General features: G+C 41.7%; 1 protein-coding gene and 1 pseudogene across 1 annotated transcript in view; both read right to left on the bottom strand.

Moving 5' to 3' along the window:
- Positions 1-8503: 8503 nt before the first annotated feature.
- LOC145411618 (cell adhesion molecule Dscam2-like) overlaps positions 8504-22260 on the bottom strand; it is a 157357-nt gene continuing 143600 nt past the window's right edge. The window contains exons 33-34 of the mRNA XM_080281625.1: positions 17547-17794; positions 8504-8586 (exon numbers count right to left, since the gene is read on the bottom strand). Of these exons, the coding sequence (XP_080137751.1) occupies positions 8504-8586; positions 17547-17794 (331 nt within the window). The remainder of the gene's footprint in view (positions 8587-17546; positions 17795-22260) is intronic.
- On the bottom strand, positions 13430-13549 carry LOC145411732 (5S ribosomal RNA; annotated as a pseudogene).

Genomic DNA, 22260 nt, shown 5'->3' with positions numbered 1-22260 from the left:
TAGGGGTTAACGGGCATCTAAGTGAATGGTTCACTATCGGTGTGGGCGTGCGACAAGGTTGTGTGATGTCCCCATGGTTGTTCAATATATAGGCCTATATGTCGATGGGGTGATGAGGGAAGTACAAAGACGAGTAATGGAGAGGGGGATGGCGTTGATAATGAATGGTGATGGATGGAGTATCTTAAATTTGTTGTATGCTGATGATGCAGTACTGCTTGCAAGTACCGAATAAGAACTTGGTAGGCTAGTGCAGAGTTTTGCTGATATCTGTGATCGTCGTGCCTTGAGAGTAAATGTAGAAAAGAGTAAAGTGATGGTTATTGAGAGAGATGGTGACTCCCAGTCTGATGTTACAGTGAATGGAGAGAGACTGGAATTGGTGAGAGAGTTCAAATACTAGGGTACAACGGTAGAAAAAAGGAAAATGTGCAAAACAAATTGAAAGCAGAGTTACACAAGAAGAAAAGTAGCTAGTGCAACGAAGGCCTTGATAAGAAACAGAGGCTTGAGTGTTGCAGCTGCATGAGGCTTACATGAAGGAGTGTTAGTGCCAACTTTAACATATGGATGTGAGACTATGATGTGGTATGAAAATGAAAAGTCAAGAGTATGAGCATTGGAGATGGGACTGCTGAGGAATGTATGTAGAGTACTGAGAGTGGATAGGATACGAAATAATGTAATTCGTGAAAGATGTGGAGTAAGGAAGTCTGTGGACACCAGAATCGAAGAGAGTGCACTAAGACGGTATGGTTATGTGGAGAGAATGGATAACAATAGATTGGTGAAATAGGTATATATGAGAGAATTTGAAGGAGGGAAGAGGCAAGGCAGGCCAAGGAGGAGGTGGAAAGATATGGTGGATGAGTGTGTGAGGAAGAGAAGTTTGGAAGTCAGTGAGGATAGGAAACTGACAAGAGATCAAGCTGACTGGATGAATGTCATGGCGAAGTTCATGATCAGAGATTTTGGCACCCCATTTTAACGTGGCAGCATCCGAATTGACTCAATGGGATACGTTTATGTGAAGCTACAGAATGTGGTGAATTTTTTTTGGTGTATCCAATTGAGCCAGGATTCCAGGGGCTTGAATGATGAGTAAATGGAAGTGTGGCCCATTGGACTGGGCAAGTTTGGGCTGTCTGGACATTGCTACTCCTCACCCTACCCTTGGGTGGGAAAGGAGGTCCGGATGATGATGATGATGATGATGATGATAATCACCAATGCCCCATTCATGACATGCGGGAACAACTCATTGCTGCCCAGTGGAGACCAGCTACATAAGGCCGCCACATGGTCTCCTCCATCCAATATCGCAACACTCCCAGAACATATTGCAATAGCCATGTGTGTCTCTTCCACCCCCACCCGCCACTCTCAGCCATGCCACACTCACTCCCCCACCCAGCACGCCACATCACCACCCGACTTCCCTGACCACACAACCGCCTCGTACACCTGCTATCTCACACCATCACACTCCTCACCCTTACTCACTCCCCCCTCTGCAATCATGCCTCCCACCATATCCATCAACCAATCACTATCGGTCCAAACTGCGCTCTGCCCATCAACCTCTTCACGACCTCCCTCATTAACTCTACCCTGATTTTCTAGGTACGATGTTAGCGATCTCCCTGCTGGCAGTGCTGACCCTCCTGGGGTCTGGGTCAGGTCAGGACGATGGTGGAGTACGTCCCGGGGCCTTGGTCGGCTCGGGAGGCGAGGTAATGCTTATTGAAGATGTAGCCTCCTTGCGCTACGATCTTGCGCCCCTGGCCGACGTAGCCATTGCCCTACCTGCCTACGCACACCAGCTCCACGGAATCAGGACCCATCTCACGGCCCTCATGGGGACACACAACCCGAATGAGTATCTCTATAACCTTTTACTCCCACTCTCCTGGCAATTGCAATACACAAGTAACAGATTCACTGAGCTCAATGACACATTTTCCTTTCCAACACCCGTTGGTCGTTCTCGTGTGAAACGAGGTCTCTTCGACTTCGGCGGTGAGATTCTGAGTGGCTTGTTTGGCGTTGCTACAGCCCGTGACATTTCTGGCTTCAAATCTGATCTCACTCATTTAGCTTCAGCCCTAGAATCACAACGCCGAGTCATTAAAATCCAACACACTATGTTACAGAAGCTCACAACCCAACTCAATGAAGTCACGTCCACTCTAAACAATTTCACCGATATCTTACAACGCCACCTTTCAGATCTCAACGTTATCTCTCAGTTCTTCTACCTCAAACTCAACATGGATAATCTCCAACTGGCCTTTGACTCTCTCCTGTCTAAGTCTCTACCTTGGTTCGTATCCTGGTCGATGCTATCAATGGACGTGTCACTGCCGACTTAGTACCTGTCTCAGCTCTCCGTTCTGTCCTGGAATGGGCTCACTCCACTTTCGGTCTCTCCCCAGTCCTCCCCTACTCCTCCCTTGAATATTATTATCCTGTTCTCGAAGCCACTCTTCTCACCACATCCGTCGTCGTCCATATTCCTCTCCGTTCTGCCATAACCTTTAACCTTTTCCACATCATTCCCTTCCCTTTCCGCCTCAACAACTCCTTGTTACAGGTATCTGTTCCTTCAGAATATTTCCTCCTCTCCCATGATCATCTTTCCGTTGCCTTCCTTTCTTCCACAGACCTCCAGCAATGTTCCTCCCTTACTCCGACCTCTCGTCTCTGTGCTGCCCACCCTTTCGCTATCTTCCCTAGCAGTGCTACACCCTGTGAGTCTGCTTTAGTTCGCAACCATTCCATCTGCTCGGCCTGTTCTTTTGTCCCAGCTCCTGACCACCCGGTCCACCATGCTCACCTCAACCATGTCCAGTACTTCTTCTTTGCTGTTCCCATCTCTGTCACAATCATGTGTCCTGGTTCTTCAGTTCGATCCGTCCCCGCTAGTGGTCTCTACAAAGCACCTGACTATTGTATCGTCAAATCAGAGTCCGTCATCACTTACGCCACTCGCTATCACCAAGCTGTCCGTAAACACTCCTATGACATCTTTCAACCAATCGACATGCCTTCAACCCTACCATCTGCCAGTATTACCATCACCTCCCCTAACTTGCGCTTGCTAACCTTCTTCAATGACAGTGATTTCATTATGGATCAATTTTCTCTGGCCTTCAGCCGTTCATGGGTTCATCCAACAGTTGTGTTTCCCCCTGTGGTTATCGCTTTCATGGGTTTTCTACTCATCATATGTGCAGTGCATTGTTGTGTCAGAAAAATGGAACGTCGACTCCAGGAAATCAGAGTCGCTACAGGCATAGTACACCCTACACACGACGTAGAAACTCCCCGTCCTTAGTGCCCTCACATTCAGTGACTACCAATGCCATCTGACAATTAACCAAACTGTGAACTGAACTCTGCCTACTAGAAAATGGTGGTATTTCTTTAATGCATTACTGAGTGACAGTGTATCCTACAGAAAATACAAAAAAAAAAAATAAATGAACGAAGAACAATAGAACTCTCATATCTACTCCTTGTTTATCATGTATCAAACTGTTATTGTGTAATTCCCATTATGTCTATGTATCCCTTCGACCTTTACTGGACTCGTACCTATTAATCCTTGTATATCTTATATGTATAAATCCTTCTAATTCCCTCCCCTCAACATGGCCATGTCTCCCCTGCTACCCCTGTATCATACTTATCCCTTGTACAAACCTCCCGGTCCTGCCTTCCTCCTATAATCCCACACCATTTAACTCCTGGTGTCAGGAGACACCATCTCAGCTACCCGGGGGAGTAGTGTATCCCCTCCACAATATGTCTACCCCCGATGTATATATGTCCCCCCCCCCAATGCATACATGCCCCCACTAAAATTGCTGACCTAGCACACTTTCCCACGCCTGAACGAAGGCGTCATTGCATCAGTTCTTAGCAGGCAGCCAAGACGGGCAGACTATTTTACTGTGAGCTTGTAATAAACTCCTTATCTAGCTGTTTGTACACGGAGTTTCTATCACCAAAGTATTGCAAGTTACATCAGGTGTCAGCTGATGGCAGATTTCGATTCTCCATGTCAAATTATCTAATAAGATTCCACTTTTGTCTCCAAAGGCCTCCTTTTAACACATCCGCCAGAAGCAGAGGTGGCAGAAGAAGAAGACGCTGGCCGTCCATTGACTTTCTGGCTGTCTCCTCAGTAAAAATAAAGAAATTATGGCAATAAAAGCACTGTAGAAATTAGGAAGAATAGAGACCTTTAAGAGTATGATTTTTTTTTTTTTTTTTTTGTCAAGAGACTACCATTGGCTGCGAAACCTCTCAAATACATTTACAGAACTAATGCTGAAAAATGGTTCTTTGTGTTTACAAGTGTAGGGAGTGACCACACCACAGAGTAGTGAAAGGTCAAATAATAATGCATCTCTGGAAAGGGGATGATCGGTTAATCCGAAGGAAAAGGCCAAACTTTGTGGCAGAGAGAAAGAAGGCTGTTGAGTTTCGTTTCTTAAATAATAATACTCACAGTCAGTGGATTAAGTAGATATCAACACAGAGCAAATGAAAACTTCAAGAAAACACCAGATGAGGCATCCCCAGTGAGAGGTATGATACTGTGGAACAATATCAGTCTCTCACAGAGTACAATGGAACATCTAGAGGTATGAAACTGAAACAAAATCAGGCTCTCACAGAGTAATGGATCTAAAGAAAAGAATGAATACGATAAGGACATGGGCAGATCGCATTAATGTAACTGAATTACAGAAAGTGAACAACAACAACAACAAAAATTAATATATTCGAAGGTCTGGCAAGAATAACTGAATACAATTAAGGAATCCTGGAAACATGGAGAGAAACAAAGAGGAACATTACTATAGCCAGAAAGGAAATGTTTGTTCTGAGAGACTATTAGGAAAGTTAGAAACCAAAAAAATGAAGTGGTCAAAGTAAGAGAAGTACGTTATGCATTACCTTAGCAATATCGTGATCAACGTGTCATAACTGGATGGTAATATGGTGGATTCAGAGATTTTCAGCATTACATTAGATGGAGTAATGATTTTAAAGGAATGAAGAGGGTCTTGCAGCAAGAGGTGACAATGGTTTAATTGCCAGTTTTATTGGCTGTGCAGGTGTATTTTCAATTAAATACAATAGAAAACTATTTATGAAATGTGTTAAAGTCAAATGAGTACCCAGACTATGGAAAAACTGGCATATTATTGTGAATTCCAAAAAGTGATTGAAGTTCTAATGAATTATTGTCCAGTTACTTTTCTTCTTCCTGTTGTGTTCAACCACAAAATCCCAGGAAATCGAATTAGTCCTACATTAATTATAAACAAGCCAAAAGAACAACATGAATATCGTAGAGGTTCCTCGGAAGCAGGCTAATCAAGTGAGTGAGAAAAACTCAGAATAATTCATTGTGCATAACATTAACTGTTTATGAGAATGCATTTGCTTCATTTGAAGCAGGTACAGTGACGAGAACATTTTGATGAGAAGGTGTGGAGGAAACTCACATCAAAGTACTGGAAGATATTTGCAGAGACAGCACAGCAGAACAGAGCTTCATAAGGAATGCCAGAAAATTCCAATAGTGATGTCAACATTGACCTTTTTTTTTTTTTTTTTTTTACAGGATGCCTGGAGGACATTTTATAGGTCGGGAAGAAATATGAATTAAAACTGACCAACTCCCTACTGAGTTTCATCAGCTGATATCACCGAACGCCTTGTTATCAATATAGTTATGCCAAAGTTTAATTTGGAGTGTGTCTGCGGAAGAAATTAGCAGTCGTAATCAGTCATCCGTACTGTTGTCAAGAAGAAAACATACCATTGTGTCCCTGTTGCATGCCCTAGCTTGACAGGCATTACGTGGCCAGTTATCTGCTTTCTTACAATGGGCACTCTTGTTCATCCTCCCCTGCTGGGTCTCACTCCTCAACCTCTATGCTCGTACGTGAATACTAGCTCTATGGGCATGGGTGTGAATGTTGTGGGGAAACTTATGACTCATATCCCATACATACGAATGTGATGGGACTGATAGCAATAGTGGAAGGAGTATGAAGTGGCAAACTTTAGGAGGCTGTACTGTGACTGATACTGAAGCTCTTTCAAGATTCTGCATTCCTTGAGCCACACGACTACTCAAAATCATTAGTCACCAAAGCTTCAACCATTACCATGATTTGCTACTCACCTCAAGCCAAGTGCAAGTGTATATATGGGGAAACCGAGTGTAAAGTCTTGGCTAAAAGGCGAGAAAATAAAAGAATCACAGCTACCTTTGCCCCACTCGACATCACACAGCCTCCAACCAGACATGTAGAAAATAAATGCCAACCACACCATAGTCATCATCATCATCAGGGATGGTAGAAGCACGTGGAGTGACCCACAGTCACTACTACATCACACAATGCTCACCATACTGTACCACATCACCTACCAACCACTCATTGCACGGAGACAAAGGAAAGGCAGGCACTCACACTCATGCGGTGCACAGACGGATTCACGAGAAGTTGTTGTCTGTGAAACCAGAGACACTAGAAAAATTTGTGTGATAATATGACAAGGACTTCAAGCCAGATTTGCCCCAATTTACCTGTATTTGGCCAGAGCTTGTAGAATACTTCCTCACAGTTTTCAACCAGCCGTCGATGGAAATAATAGATGATGAAATGAGCAGGATCCAGGAAGAGAACTATGTAGGGGACCATAAGCAAAAAATACACTTGCAGGCTCCTGTGGCAATGACAAAACTACGTTTTCATAGCGTTAATGATGTTGGCCGTATGAAGAAGCACGTCACCCATGAATATTGGACTGCTGATGAACTGATCATCACACTGAGTTTCGGGAGATACATGAGCAAAACCCCACCGACAATCTCTGAGAGCAATGTTTCCAATCGTTTCTCCGTAACTACAGAGACTATCCTCCCAGCTTAAGTGCTTTTGTCATGCGTTTCTTAATGGTGTCGCACAAATATAGTTAAGGTAATATCCACCTTTGCCACAGCCTCCATAGATCGAGGAGCTTTTGCACATGGTTGTATAAGACCAAGGACCGGTTTCTGATGACCCTATCTAACCTCCACTTCAGTAACTCGGCCACAAGTCCCCACTGGAAATGTCATCTTCAGCATACTCATGGATAACTTTATTTCTTATTTGGGGTCATTGTAGAAATGGTCATAGACGAATCCTTGGCTTTAATCAGAGGGCATGTCCCATTTCTATATTCTATTCAAGATCTATAATATTGGCGTCAAGTTCTTTGTACTGATCATCTGCGAGGCAGGGTATGTTAAACACATAATTATGTGCATGGCATTTGACATTGGGCTGTAAAGAACTGACACCTTCTCCGGCTTAGCAGCGAAAATTTTGCACAAAAGGTACATCGGCAGCAAACACATTTTGTCTATCTGTCTGTCTAGATGTTGCTAAACGCCTTAATCCTGCAAAGGGGTGGGCAAGAAAAAATAAAAAAAAATTGTCCCCAGGCCGCCTTGACCCCCGCCATTTCACTGCCCTACCCCCAGCTCACAACCCCCCTCTCTCATATACCTCTCCACTCTATCCCTTCATCTCATCCTTGGCCTCCCCATCCCTCTCCCCCATCTACCTCACTCACATACACTCTACTGGTTAGTCTCTAGCTTTCCATCCTCACCACATGGCCAAACCACCTCAGTGTACTTCTCCTAACGCTTTTTGTCACATCCACATCCACACCATAAATCTCCTTCACTTCCTCATTTGTCAGTCTGTCTCTCCATGTAACTCCAGATGCTCCTCTCAAAAAACTCATTTCCACTGCTCTCACTCTTGATTTCTGTCCTTCCAACAAGGTCCAAACTTCACTTCCATACGTTAGAGTTGGCATCACAATACTATCATGCAGCGACTTTTTTACTTCCATGCTAACTTCCCTATTTCTTATCATTGCTTTCAAAGAATCAGCCATCTTTATTCCTTGTTGTATCCTTTCAAGCACTTCATCCTCCAAACTATCATCTTTACTCATCTTCTCACTACTCAAGTACTTAAATGCACTCACATTTTCCATTTCCTCATCATCCACCCTCAGCGTACATTCAGTCACCGCATTTCTCTCGAAGACAGTAACTTTACTCTTTCCTACATTCTCCTTTAGATTCCGTTTCATACACAGTCTCCTAAACTCATTCGTCAAGCCTTGCAATTCCTCTTCGTCTTCAGTTAATAATACAGTATCATCTGCAAACAACAATACAGGAATTTTCCAAATGCTTCCTTCAAGCATATTTTGTACTATGAAAGCTCACAAATTCCCAGTTTCCTCCACGGCTAGGCGATCGGCGGCTGTGGAACTGTTAGTCTCCATTGACCTGAGTGGGCTAAGTCTGAAGGGACTCACGAGGATATGAAACTGAAGAAGGCTGATAAGGTGCTGGCTATCAAGTGGTTTTATTAGTACAGTAGGTCCTAAACCTGGTAACTACTGTTTACACTGGCACCATAATGGACACAGAGGAGGTGGACCGGGAGACTGGAGAAACCGCCCAGAAGCGCCTGAAGTTGTCTTTACCTACAATAGGAATATGTCTTGTTGACAAAAGTTACATGATAATTTGTAATATCAACTGCTTGAAGAAGAGGTGTGTGTAATATAACAAAACAGTTTTGCATACGGTCGATGTCTCCATGCTGATTGCTTTCAACTTCTTCCAGATGTAGTCACACAGCAAAGACCTGTCACAATTCCATTCCTCAAGACTGTCACCGCTGGTCTCCTGGTGAGGTATACTCAAGAGATCTTGATTTGCCTTAGTAAGACACTTTACGTGGTTAACCACATACTGTACATGAGACCATCTCCCGTCACTTCCTCTGAAAATAATCCCCCCACACCCACATTCACTCTCTGCACGAGGTAGGAAGGTGGGACAGGGCATATGTGCCTCAGCCACCACGTGCTCCCCATATGGAAAGCAAACACCTTCGTTTGTAGGAGGTATAGTTTAGCCATGTGGCAACCTACTTTAAGGACCACCTCACACTCAAAGAATTTTAGTGGTTACGAAAGAGCGAGCGCAGTGGGCGAAGGAGTATTTACTCTATGTTCAATCTAGAAATGAGCTGCCAGACACGACCCGGCCCTACCCAACACAACACGGCCTGACCACGACGGTTTTCAGAGGCTAATAACTTTTTTTTCACTATGTAAGATAGAGAAGAGATTCTTGTAGCAAGTAGTTGATACATTCAATAAATTTTTTTTAGCTATATATGTACACATGAGACCAAAGAAACCCCTTGGAATCCCAGCTTTCCAAGAGAATGTATCGATGGCTTCAGTTGACATGCTTCATTATGAAACCTAACGAAAAAAAAATTTCCTGTTGCAGCACTATGTTTTCCTGCAGGAATTCTAACAACTGAATATCGGATATTACACTAATAATGCTACAAATTTTTTTTTTCTATGTTTAGTAGATGAAATCAGCAAGGGTAATTGCCCTATTTCTAAATTTTATCATTTGATCCATAGCCAGGCGCTTACCGACGCAGTTCGTTGACACGGCAAGTCGGGAACAGAGAAAGAAACATTGCGCATAATACGTCTCCTCGCTACACGCACATCCAGAAAGAAGACGTGAAAGAGAGAAAACGTGAGAAAGTAATATTTTAGCTCAATTATTCTTCTATTATTGTTCAACTGCCTCACCAGAAATGTTGAAAGTTTACAAAACGCTCGCTTGCCGTCACGTGTTCACAAAGCACACTTTACTGGTAGTAACTCTGGACAGAAATTGGTCATGTAGAAAATTGACAGTAACTAGTAACAGTGAAAATAAGTAAGAAAATCAGTGTATAAGAAGAATATGTGTATAACCTCAATATACAACCTATAAATATAAGAAAAGCGACACTTGTGTAAAGAATAGTGTAAGTAAGATGCACCTTCATGGGAAACAGGCTAAATATTCACATTTTCTGAGCTTGGGAATATTTACATTGATCTTATGTTCATTTTACCAATGACAGTGGACAAATAAGGAATCGATTGGAATCAGATAACAGAGTATGGGGTACTCGAATATGCTCTTTTGGCCTGTTACATAAAATCGACTATGCCGGGTAATGATAAATTATGTACCTCAATCAAAAGACTGATAACATCCATAGAAAGTAAAACTTAATGTTGTAAATATATGGAGAACAGTCCAACGCTTGAAAAAGACCGGAATAACTTAACCATTTTGCTCCTGTAAGAGGCAATACTTTGGAAATAATTCTTCGATACCTTGGCCAAACGAGTTGAAAATGAGATTAAATTTAAACTAAATAATTGCTTTTCACGTGATTTTCACGAGTGTTTAAAATTACGTTTTCAGATACTTCATTTCCTTTACCACTAAAAACCTGCTCCCCCATCCCCCAAACAGCTTTTCAATTACGTTTTCAGATACTTTAATTCCTTTACCACCAAAAACCTGCCCCCAACCCCCAAAAGGCTTTTCATTCTCTTGGAAAAAGGATCAAAATCTCGCTTTTGGACACCAGAGTTCTTGCTTGACATACTGATTGTGTTCCACACAAGAACACAGTACTAACTGGGAATCCGATACGAGTCACATGATTTAACTCAGAGCAACTAAAATAATACTCTACCTAACCGATGCATGACTTCAGAGCTATTGGTATATCATATTCAAACAATATAAACATGAAGCTCGGTCAATTTAAGTGTAATTTTTATTGGGTCTTGCTTTTATTGGATCTTGCCTTGTCTCCTTAACCTGTCCTATTGCACCGGTGCGGCCTGCGGACCCTCCAAGGGGGCGTTGTCTCTGGCACTTTGGAGCTGCGGATTGGGAGGCCCTCAGGCAGTGCTTCTTTGATTTTCCCTGGAGTGGTTGTTGCTTCCATGGCCGGGGGCCATCTAGGTGTGCCTTGCGCATTGCAGAGGTTGTTCTCTCGGGCGTGGAAGCATGCATTCCTTTCTCATATCCTTTGACTGGTGCACAAGGGCCTTGGTTTAATCACGCTTGTTCTGGTGCTGTCCGCAACAAGGAGAGGGCCTATAGAAGGTGCCGGAGCCAGCCCACCCCTGAATCACATCTTTTATACGTTTCTGCCTGAAATCGTGCTAAGTCTGTTCTCCGGTCTGCTAAAAATAATTTCATCCGTACAAAATGCTCTCAACTCTCTAACTCGAACTCTTCTCGCTCCTTCTGGCACCTTGCCGGGGACCTTTCTAGCAGCTTTGCCTCATCATCCTTCCCTCCTCTTTTCTACTCCAATGGCTCTGTAGCTATTTCTTCTACTGATAAAGCAAATCTCTTCACTCAGACTTTCTCCTTCAATTTCACCTTAGACGATTCCGGTGCTGTTCCTCCATCACTTCCCCCCTCTGACTTCCTTATGGCTAACATTTAAATTTCTTCAGCTGATGTATTTTCTGCCATTGCTGGCCTCAGTACTAATAAGGAATATGGGCCTGATGGAGTCCCTCCTGTTGTTCTCAAGAACTGTGCTTCTGTGCTTACACCCTGCCTAGGCAAACTCTTTCGCCTTTGTCTGTCAACTTGTACCTTTCCTTCTTGCTGGAAGTTTGCTCTCATTCAGTCGGTCCCAAAGAAGGGTGACCATTCCCAACCCTCCAACTATCGTCCAATTGCTGTAACATCCTGTATCTCAAAAGTTTTTGATTCTATTCTTAATAGAAAAATTTTAAAGCATCTTTCCTATCACAACCTTCTTTCTGATTGTCGGTATGGGTTCCGTCAGGGACGCTCCACAGGCGATTTTCTTACCTACCTTTCAGACTCCTGGTCATCATCCTTTCGGGACTTTGGCGAAAGCTTTGACATTGCACTTGACATCTCAAAGGCTTTCGATCGAGTCTGGCATAAATCTTTAACTTCCAAACTGCCCTCTTACGGTTTCTATCCTTCTATCTGTGCCATCATCTCTAGCTTCCTTTCTGGTCGTTCTATAGCAGCTGTTGTAGACGGCTATCGTACTTCTCCTAGATCTATTAACAGTGGTGTTCCTCAGGGCTCTGTTCTATCACCAACTCTCTTTCTTTTATTCATCAATGACCTTCTAAGCTGTACATCTAACCCTATCCACTCATACGCTGATGACTCCACCTTTCACCTTTCCATTCGATTCCCACAACGTCCATCTCAGCAGTTACTTCAACAGGCAAGGGATGAGGCTATGACACACCTAATGTCTGACTTGGCTCGTATCTCTGACTGGGGTAAAAATAATCTGGTTGTTTTTAATACAGCAAAGACTCAGTTTTTGCACCTATCAACCCGACAAAATCTTCCACAGGTATACCCACTTATGTTTAATAATACTCAACTTAATCCTGCATCATCGTTGAACATGCTTGGGTGTTTCATTTGCTCGGGACTTGTCTTGGAAAGATCATATTACATCTCTTGTAAAATCTGCTTCCAAGTGATTGGGTGTGCTAAGTCGACTCCGTTCCTTCTTTGCCCCTGCACAATTGTTGACTCTATACAGGGATTTTATCCGCCCCTGTGTGGAGTACAACTCTCATGTGTGGGGAGGCTCCCCACATACAGCTCTTCTCAATAGGGTGGAGTCAAAGGCTTTTCGTCTCATTAACTCTTCCCCTCTTACTGACTCCCTTCAACCTCTGTCTCTTCGCCGCAATGTTGCATCTTTATCTCTTTTTTATCGCTACTTCAATGGTCACTGTTCCTCTGAACTGTCTGCATGCATTCCTCCACTTCTATGACGGGCGCGTAGCACCCGTCTAGCAGCAAACTCTCACCCCTTTTCTGTCCAACTCTCTAATGCAAGACTTAACCGTTACTCCCAGTCCTTCATTTATGCAACAGGTCAACTCTGGAACTGTCTCCTTCTGTCTGTATTTCCTGCTTCCTATGATCTCCAGTCTTTCAAACGCAGTGTGTCAAGGCATCTCGAAATGAATGGATCTTGAATTTGGCTCTCTCTTGTATTTTGTTTTTCTCTTGGAAGGAACAGTTTTGCGGGCTCATTGCCTTTGGTTCCTTCTTCCCCACATTAAAAAAAAATATATATATTACTCAAAATCTATTGTTTCAGGTTAATTCTTTCATATTAATTTAGTGTATTTTTCTTTTACATTTTCCATGTCACAGTTTTGTTTTATAGAAAGTAATATTTTATATTACAAGTACTATACTTAGCAATATATATATATATATATATGTAACACATGGCTGCCATTTGCAGTTGTCACCATTATCATCACTGATAACACTGTTGTTACTATCACAATTTTTTTCATTCATTCATTGCCAGACGCCATGTATCCCAAACGAGGTGGACAAGGGCTTAGAGTTAACTGTTTTACAGGGAGGGGCACTAATCCTCCACCAACCCCACTTGACACGTGGGGATGCCAACAGCATCTGGTGTTCCCAGGCGGTCACCCATCCAAGTACTAACCAGACCCAACGTTGCTTAACTTCGCTGATCGGACGGGAAGCGGTGTACTCAACGTTAATATTTTCATACACTGCAATCATTAAGAAATATATTTTCAGGAAACATGTCTATAAAATCGAACCTAGTCATTACATAAATTTTTATAATCAATAATACTCGTTCCGTCACAACTATTATATACTAATGATTTCTGAATAGCAATAAATCATAAGGAATATTAATATGCATGTATGACCTTGAATTGTGTATACAACTGGTGTACATTAGTTTTGTTCCACAATATAGATTGCATTATAAAATTTACAACACACTAATTTTATCTATCTATCTATCTATCTATATCATCAATACAACAAGAACAGTATCACATTCCCTAGTGCATCGCATTAGCCATCACTACTCTGTTTCTCATTTTCTCTTACTACTTTTATCACAGCCATAAAATATCCTACTGTACTATCTACATCACATTCTCACTTGTACTTCCTTTCAGATTTTGTCGTTTCCTCTACATATTGATTATGTCCACTCTTCACAGTCCTCCATACAATGTCACAAATGTCTTTCACGTATCCAGCACAAGGGTCTTCCAATTTTTCTCCTAGTGTCTGTCATGGCATTAATCTTCAGAACAGTCATAGATCACAATAGCCATCAAAACCTCGAACGTAATCCATCTGAAATATTTGTAACATAATCCGTATATTATGCTAACAGTTACCCACAAATATACCAGAAGTCTTTTCACAGAAAATATCAACATATCACAATATCACTGTCTTCATCATCATAACGTACATTTTCACTGTAATACTGATTCTTTGTGTAAAGCATAAAAAGCATCAGTTAACATACTGCTTATGTGGATAGGATTCCTTAACCAATGAATTAGAGACAATTCTTGACGTATTTCTCCAGCACAGCAGCTAGTATGAAAGCAGACGTGTATTATAAAGAGCTTAGCAGACGGAAGTCAACAATACAATTATTGAGATCATTACAGGAACCTAAGTAACCCACTGGAGCTTTAAAAATGTGTCCCGTGAACTTTAATTCAGTCCGGCTGGTACTTAGAGATCTCACAGGCAGAGGTCAATGGTAGCGTTCTTCGGACGATAAACGCCACTTTTATCCATAACTGTACTTTCTTTCCTTTATAACAGCAGAATTTTTGGACCTCCATCTTCAATTATAATACTCTGTATGCCAGGTTTGCTGAACCACGACCATTTTTACATATAAAAAAGACATTCACAGTTTCCAAGAATTATTATTTAGCTGGCAGAGAAAGAAAACAGATGAATGCTGTACAGTGTCTCTCTTTTATGCAGTAAGTATATGTGCAGCAAGTAAAGTTTAAGTGGCTTGCTATCGGTGAGGGTGGGAGACTGACGAAGAGAGTGTATGTAAGTGAGGTGGAGGGGGGGGGAGAGGGAGAGGGAGGTCAAGGATGAGATGGAGAGATGGAGTGGAGAGGTATACGTGAGATGGGGATGTGAGCTGGGAGCAGGACAGTGAAATGTCGGGGGACAGGGCGACATGGAGGCGATTTGTTAGTGGCCACCCCTTACGGGATTAAGGCGTCTGGCAATAGATAGAGATAGACTATCGGTACTTGTGTGAGACAAGACTGTGTTATGCTTTCACAGCTGTTCATTGCATGTGGATGGGGTTAAGAGACAGGCCAATATACGAGTGAAAAAAATCTAAACTAAAAAGGGCTATTGATGAGGAGAAATGAATGATCTGATACCTGATATAACGTCTATGAAGATGAGGGGATGCTGCACCCCAAGTGTGGGCGAAATGTTCGAAGAATTGTTGGGAGTAATGTGGACCTTGTAAACAGTGATGACTGAATAGTGAAACATATATATATGAGCAGTAATGTGTACTGAGAGGGAAGTTGTTAACGAATGCAGAAATACCGAAAGTAGTGGAGGAATTTAAGTGCTGGAAAGTGTTAAACGGAATCTGTAAACAGAGTGATATTCGGAAGAAAAATAATTGGAACTATAAAGGCCTAGATGCCAAGCACACCCAATACAATTGCTGCAAGACGATTTCTGTGGTTGGGTTTCTATCCACAATGCGGTTGGGGTATGAAATTCTACAGCGGTAGCAGAGGAAATGGGACAGTAAACGAATCCATCTGGAATGAGTAGACTGGATGGGACAGTAATAACGAGATACATGAAGGACAAAGAATACGGAATCCTACTTATAACTGGGGAGAAGGACGTGTGCTTAAATGGCATGGTTGCAAAATGTGAATGACAGGGTAATGAAAAGGTACTGTATAGGTAAGTGAATATGAAGACAAAAGGAGGTGTAGGATAAAAGGAAGACATCGCCATACAAGTCTGAGTGAATGTGTAAACAAGCACGGTATTGCATGGTACAGAATGTGACAAAGAATGAAACTGTATAGCCTACTGTATACAGAGTGGCAATCATTTTTCCTAGTGAAACAAGGGAACAGTTTTACACTACAGGCGTTGAGAAACTGATTACACCAAGTATTTTTTTTTTTTTTTTTTTTTTAATGATGGCTGCGTTTGTGGGATGCAGCTAATAATTTCGAAGACCTGAAAGATGAATGAATGGATGTCTGAGGAAGGTGGTAGTCAAGTGGTATGAAAAATGATATTAAGTCTGAGAGGTCGCCAGCCTTAACCCACGCTGGAAGAGGAAACCATATAATGAGTTAAAATTAGGCAAAATAGTGTACATTGAAGAATAGTAAAAGTGATGCCTAGATCACACAACGAACTTTTAGAAGAGCTAAACCTATTCTGATTATCAAAGCGCAGATTACGAGGGGATCTGATTCATATATGGAAAAATTTTGAGACATGAGAATATGGCAGTCGACAGTACTTCATAATCAAACGGTCAAATTGCACCAAAGAAAAAAAGCTATAAATTTATTGGCAAACATTTCCAGTCAAACGAAGCAAGATTTCTTTATCTTTAACAAGGATATAAACATATGGGTTATATTACCTAGAAATGTGGTAGACTGCATTACAGTAACATTTAGAAGTCAGTTAGATAAGTATCTTACTTTGCATTTCCACGGAAACAAGTTCATGGCTGAATAATGTGAAAATCTGACTACTTGGTTACGTCCGTTTCTGATAGTGGATAGTACAGTAACAGCGCATTGCTTGCGAATTAATGTTCCATTTCCCTTACATATTAAGGTAGTGTATACAGTTTCTCGTTTCATTTTCCTATGAAACTTCCATGCTGCATGATGGTCCATTTCACTTTATTCTAGGAGCTTCAGCTGGAGGGGTCGGTGGACCTTCTTTTTCTATCATTATCTTCGTCATAGAATCAGATATCATAATAATATTTTTCTCTGTTACAAGGAGACTCAAGAGGCCTTTGCTTTTCTTTGTACTCCCATTGTAGTATTTCCACAACACCAGCGCTGAAATGGTAACATGTGACGGTACTTAGCACGCAAGAGGACTGTTCAGCCTCACTGAACCGATTATTAAGTGTTATACAGTATGTCATGAGGCGGACACATGTATGCTGCATATCACAGAGCACTATTAATACACTTACCATTTCTTGCATTTTGTCTTTTACTGACTGGATGTAGCCTAGCACTTTATAATTGGGAATAAGGATAGAATAACAATGATGAGAAGGATCTATTGTTTAGTGTATATTTAAAACGAGTTAACAATGTGTCATAATAAATGATTTTTCACATCCGGTATAACTTATTTAAATAAGGGATCTACTGATATTTTCTTTTACTCTATTTTATAATATAGCAGATAACAGACTACATAGAAAATTACAGTCACATCAATCAACCTAATATTTGTTTACAATTAGTACCAACAATAAGGTAAGAACACTGATATATAAATTCATTGAAAATCTATAGGCGTTAAAAGAACAGTCCCAAATATCATCCACATTCCATATCATTAGAATACCTTTAAAAAATACTCATTTGATATGCAACCTATACACTAATGCTATAGGGAGCCCTGTGTGTACGTTTTTTATTTTTCTTATGCCGTTTCTGTTGTATTCTTTGACCTTTCTGCTGCTCTCCGTACGGGGCTAACATGGTGAAGTGCTCCGTGGCCAAGTTATTACCTCTATTATTTATTTGATCTTCGGTGGTATGTAGGGCGATTTTGTTAGCGCTGACCTCGGGCTGGCGTAGTTCCCAGTCACACTCTGCCTCAGACAACTCCCGGGAGTCTAAGAACGCCAAGGGTGGATGTAAGGGCCGTGGCGGCATACGAGGGGAACTGTCACTGGAAGATGAATCACGTCGCAATCTGTGTTTGTCGGAGAGAGGGAGAAAAAAGGAAATAGCTAGTAACTTATTCATAAACATTTTTGCAGACTCTTCTTTCATGCAGTATAATTATATTATACCTAAGTCTCACTACAGAACCTAATTAAAAAAAAAAGACTACTAAAGAAGAAGCAGCGACTACTGAATCAAATTAGTTTTCTCATTAATTTTTAAGTGTTTTCGAGTAAGAAATACAACATGGAAAAAAATAGGTCATGCTCGAGATTAAGAGCAAGACATTTCATGCATGTGTTGTGTTTTCTGTGTGCACGCATGCATGTCTACATATGCGTATGTATGTACAGTCGTCCCAAAAAGTAATGGCAGTATTTCAAAATGCTTTGGTCCCTTTGTTCTGCATTTGCATTACCACTAATCGGAAATTTGTGGATATTCTGCCGTCACTTTTGGGGGCGACTGTACAAAAGAATAATTCTTTGATTAGTACAAAAAAAAAAAAAAATGAATAACCAAAAGCTAAAGCATTCAAGTGCTGATGAGGGTGCCATGGTAAATAGAAAAGCAGAGCAGAATATCATTAATGCTTAAATGTGGTTTGGTCATGGGATATAGAACAGATAATCTATGCAAAACGAAGTCTCAGGTCTAAATGTATGAATCTGTAAATACTTCTTCACAAATATTCATCGTACACACATATTCAGAGTAGTGACATCCAGATAACATACAGCGGTCATGCTGTATGTAGATCCATGCCTGTCATCAATGTTCACTTTACTTCATGAACGAATGTATACCGTGTATCCCCAGACGCCTTAATCCCGTAGGGGATGGTCACAAACAAATCACCTCATGTCGCCCTGTCTGCAGCCTTTTCTCTGCCCTTTCCCCAGCTCACACCCCCCCTCTCTCCTATGTAGCCCAGTAGCATTAAGGATACACCTGGAAAAAAATCAAGAAAGCTGATTTTTTCAGGAAAGCTACATAGAAGCCTCCGAAGTCAAAATCAACATTTTAAACATTCCACGTAAGCTAACCGTGTGGGACGAAAAATTCAAGATGATCACTATCAGCATGGGGCGAGTATGTATCTTAGTGATTAAAATTCACAGTTGGTCATGTAATACCACCTTTTATGGGTTTTAAGGAGTGATAATTTCATTTCTGCTGTTATTATAAATATTCTGCGTCACTGATATACACAGAGAACGTCCAGCAAATGCAAAAAATCAGAAATCTGTATTGATAATTTTGCTATGAATTTATAGGGTATATTTCATCAGAGACTGGTCTGCATTGATACTAAAGTCGTGTCATTTATTTGTGCTAATGCAGACTGTGCAGTCAAATCAGGTGAGGAGGCAGCTGCACGTATCATTGGCCTGAACCACGCTGACGTTAAGCTCAACAGAAGTGACAAAGTTACTCGTATATCTATTGGTGTTGCAACCTGTACTGCCACTGTCCGTACCACAAAAATCGAGCCTACTTCGCAGTTCTGGAGTGGTTAGGCAATATTGAGGATCCACATCCTACTGACTGGGGTTGGGAGCTTCTAGGTGGAATGCTCAATCCCATTTTGACTGACAGACCAGTAGCAACATTGTGTCATGTGGGTGTAAACAAATGTGTGGCAAGAGATGCAAATGTTGGAAAGCAGGACTCTACTGTACACCAATGTGTTCCTCGTGTATTGGCTAATCTTGTGCTAATTCATGCCCACCTGATGGAAAAGATACTGAGTCCTCTTGCTACAACTGTGACCATAACTAGTTATGATAAAAAAAAAAAAGTTTTATTTAGAAGTAGTTCAGTAACTGTTGCTGGCAAAAGTTAGTGCTGGTTGTTGACTTTACCATTATCACCATCATCATCAACTAATCCTGTGTTACCCCAGAAGGAGCATAAGAGCCCGGGGCTAGGCAAGTTGGTCCTGACAGTTAAGATGAGAGTGACCAGCCAGTTAAGATGAGAGTGACCAGCCTCACTTACCCCTGAGTGGCATTACTTGATCATCAAACCTTAACTACCCCTTGAATATAAACCTACACAGGCTCAGTCCTGCTGGAGCACCTTAATTACCCACTAAACCACCAGGCGCCATAGCTTGGTTATATAGTTACCACCCAGCGTAGTTAATGGTTTTCTGGTGAACAAGAAACCATTTTGCTTGTCACTCAGTGGAGAGTCACCCGTAGACAGAAGGAAGAGAAAAGAGAGAAGGAAAGAAAGACAGAAGACGAAGGCAGTAAAGAAGGGAGGAAGAGAGGAAAGGACAGTCACCCGAGAGCAGCACTGCATCGAGTGAGTGGATGGTAAGCGACCCCAACTTAAATGTGTTGAATTTACCATTTTGTTTAAAATAGAACATTACCTTCATCTTATCTTGAACATACGTCAGTAAATCAATGGAATAATGGTAAAAATGGTTTTCTTATGCCCAAAACCCTTAAAATGTGGCATTACATGACCAACCTCATTGAGCTTTCAGTGGCTTCAGTTCTCTCGGAGACCGTAACTTTACTGTTTCCTACAGTCACCCTTTGATTCCGTTTCTTACACACTCTCCGATACTCATTCACCAGGCCATGCAGTTCCCCTTCGTCTTCACTTAACAATACTGTACAGTATCATCTGCAAACAACAGAAGAGGAAGTTTCCAAACGTTGCCCTCTCTCAATTGGGCCACTCCGATATCGACCGCCCTACCTTGTATCTCTTTTATAACCCTATCCATATACAGATTGAACAGCCATGGGGACATGACACATCCCTGTTTCAATCCAGCATTCAGATAGAAAAAAAATCACTCAGTTCACCATCCACATGCACTGCAGCCTTAGCACCCTCGTACATATATACTCTTCACGGCATGCAACAGCTTCCCATTTACCCCATATATTCTTAAAATTTTCCACATTCCTTGTCTATCCAACCTGTCATATGCTTTCTCCAAATGAAGACCACATACAACTTCGTTCCCTTCTCTAGAAACTTTTCCACTAGAGACCTAAGGATGAATATCTGGTCTACACAACCTCTTCCCTTCCCAAAACCTTCCTGTTCTTCTCCAACAAATTCCTCTGATATTTCCCTAACTTTGTCAATAAGCATCCTACCATATACTCCTAATACACTGAGAAGACAAATATGTCTGTGAATGCCACACACTTCCTTTTCCCCCTTTCCTTTGTACAGGGGAATAATTATATCCTCCGGGACTCTAGTTTCCTCCCCGACCAATAACCATTCTATTATTGTCTCTCCTCCATGTTTCAGCATTAAACCCTACTCCATCAATCTCTGGGGTTTTCCCCATTTTGATTTTCTTCATTTCTTCCACTACTTCCATCCTACTGATCTCTTCCTCCCTTCTCACCTCCCTTCTTCTCCCAGCCACTTATACTGGTATTGCTGTCATTCTCTATGTTTAACAGTTTCTTAAAGTGTTCTCTCCATCTGTTCACTTTTTCTCCCTTCTCCACCAGTAATCTACCATTTTTATCTTTCACTCCTCTACTAACTTTTTTATCACCCTGTTTAACTCTCTTTACCTCCTTCCAGAGCATTTTCTTACACTCCCTTCACTTTTCACTCAAATTCCTTCCAAATTCCTCAACCACATTTTTCTTACTACCCTTTACTACTATTTTCACCTCTCCCTCTTCCTCTCAATAGATTACTCTTTCTTCTGTTTCTCAAATTTATCCAAGCCTCTGCTTCTATCCACTCACTATATGCCTTCTCTTGCTCCACAGCTTGTCTCACCTCTTCATTCCACAATGCTTTTCCTTGCACCCCCTTTCGTATTCTCTTCACCCGAAACACCACATTACATGTCGCACAGAATTCTTCTGTGAATATACTCGTATCTTGCACACACCTTCCGCCTCCCCCATATTCTCCATATCTTATTTACTCAATCGCTCCTCCCCTTCTCTCTTATATTCTGCCTTTATCCATCCTCTTACAACCTTTCTACTCTCCTTGTTTGGACTACTTACTCCTGTCCTTTCCTTCTATTCATCCATTTCACTTGTATCTTGACTTTCACCACCACCAAGTGGTGGTTAGAAAGTCCACTCCCCCAACCTCGGTATGCTCTTGCATCCATTACATATTTTCTCATTCTGTCTTCCACACACACATAATCAGTCAGTGCCTTCCATTCATTCAGTTCACCACCCACCCTTCTCATCACTCGTCACGTATACCCATGAATCATTTTGTGCCTAAAGAGGGTTTTGGCTGTCACCAACCCCCTCCTCACACAAATGTTCACTAGAGCACTCATTCTCAGCCACTTATGCAGGCACACCCCATACACCAACTGCTCCATCCACCTTCACATTCCCTACTTCTCCATTTATATCTTCAATCAAAAACATTCTATCATTCCTTTCTAACTTTTCCATGCACGCTTCCACATTTGCCCAGAACAGTACGCTACAGGACATAACTACCCAGCACGTCTTTAGAGTTCAT

This window comes from Coenobita brevimanus, chromosome 90 (assembly GCF_032717465.1).
Source record: "Coenobita brevimanus isolate Jiangsu-jjx chromosome 90, ASM3271746v2, whole genome shotgun sequence".
Lineage (NCBI taxonomy): Eukaryota > Metazoa > Arthropoda > Malacostraca > Decapoda > Coenobitidae > Coenobita > Coenobita brevimanus.
This window is presented reverse-complemented; position numbering and strand designations above follow the sequence as displayed.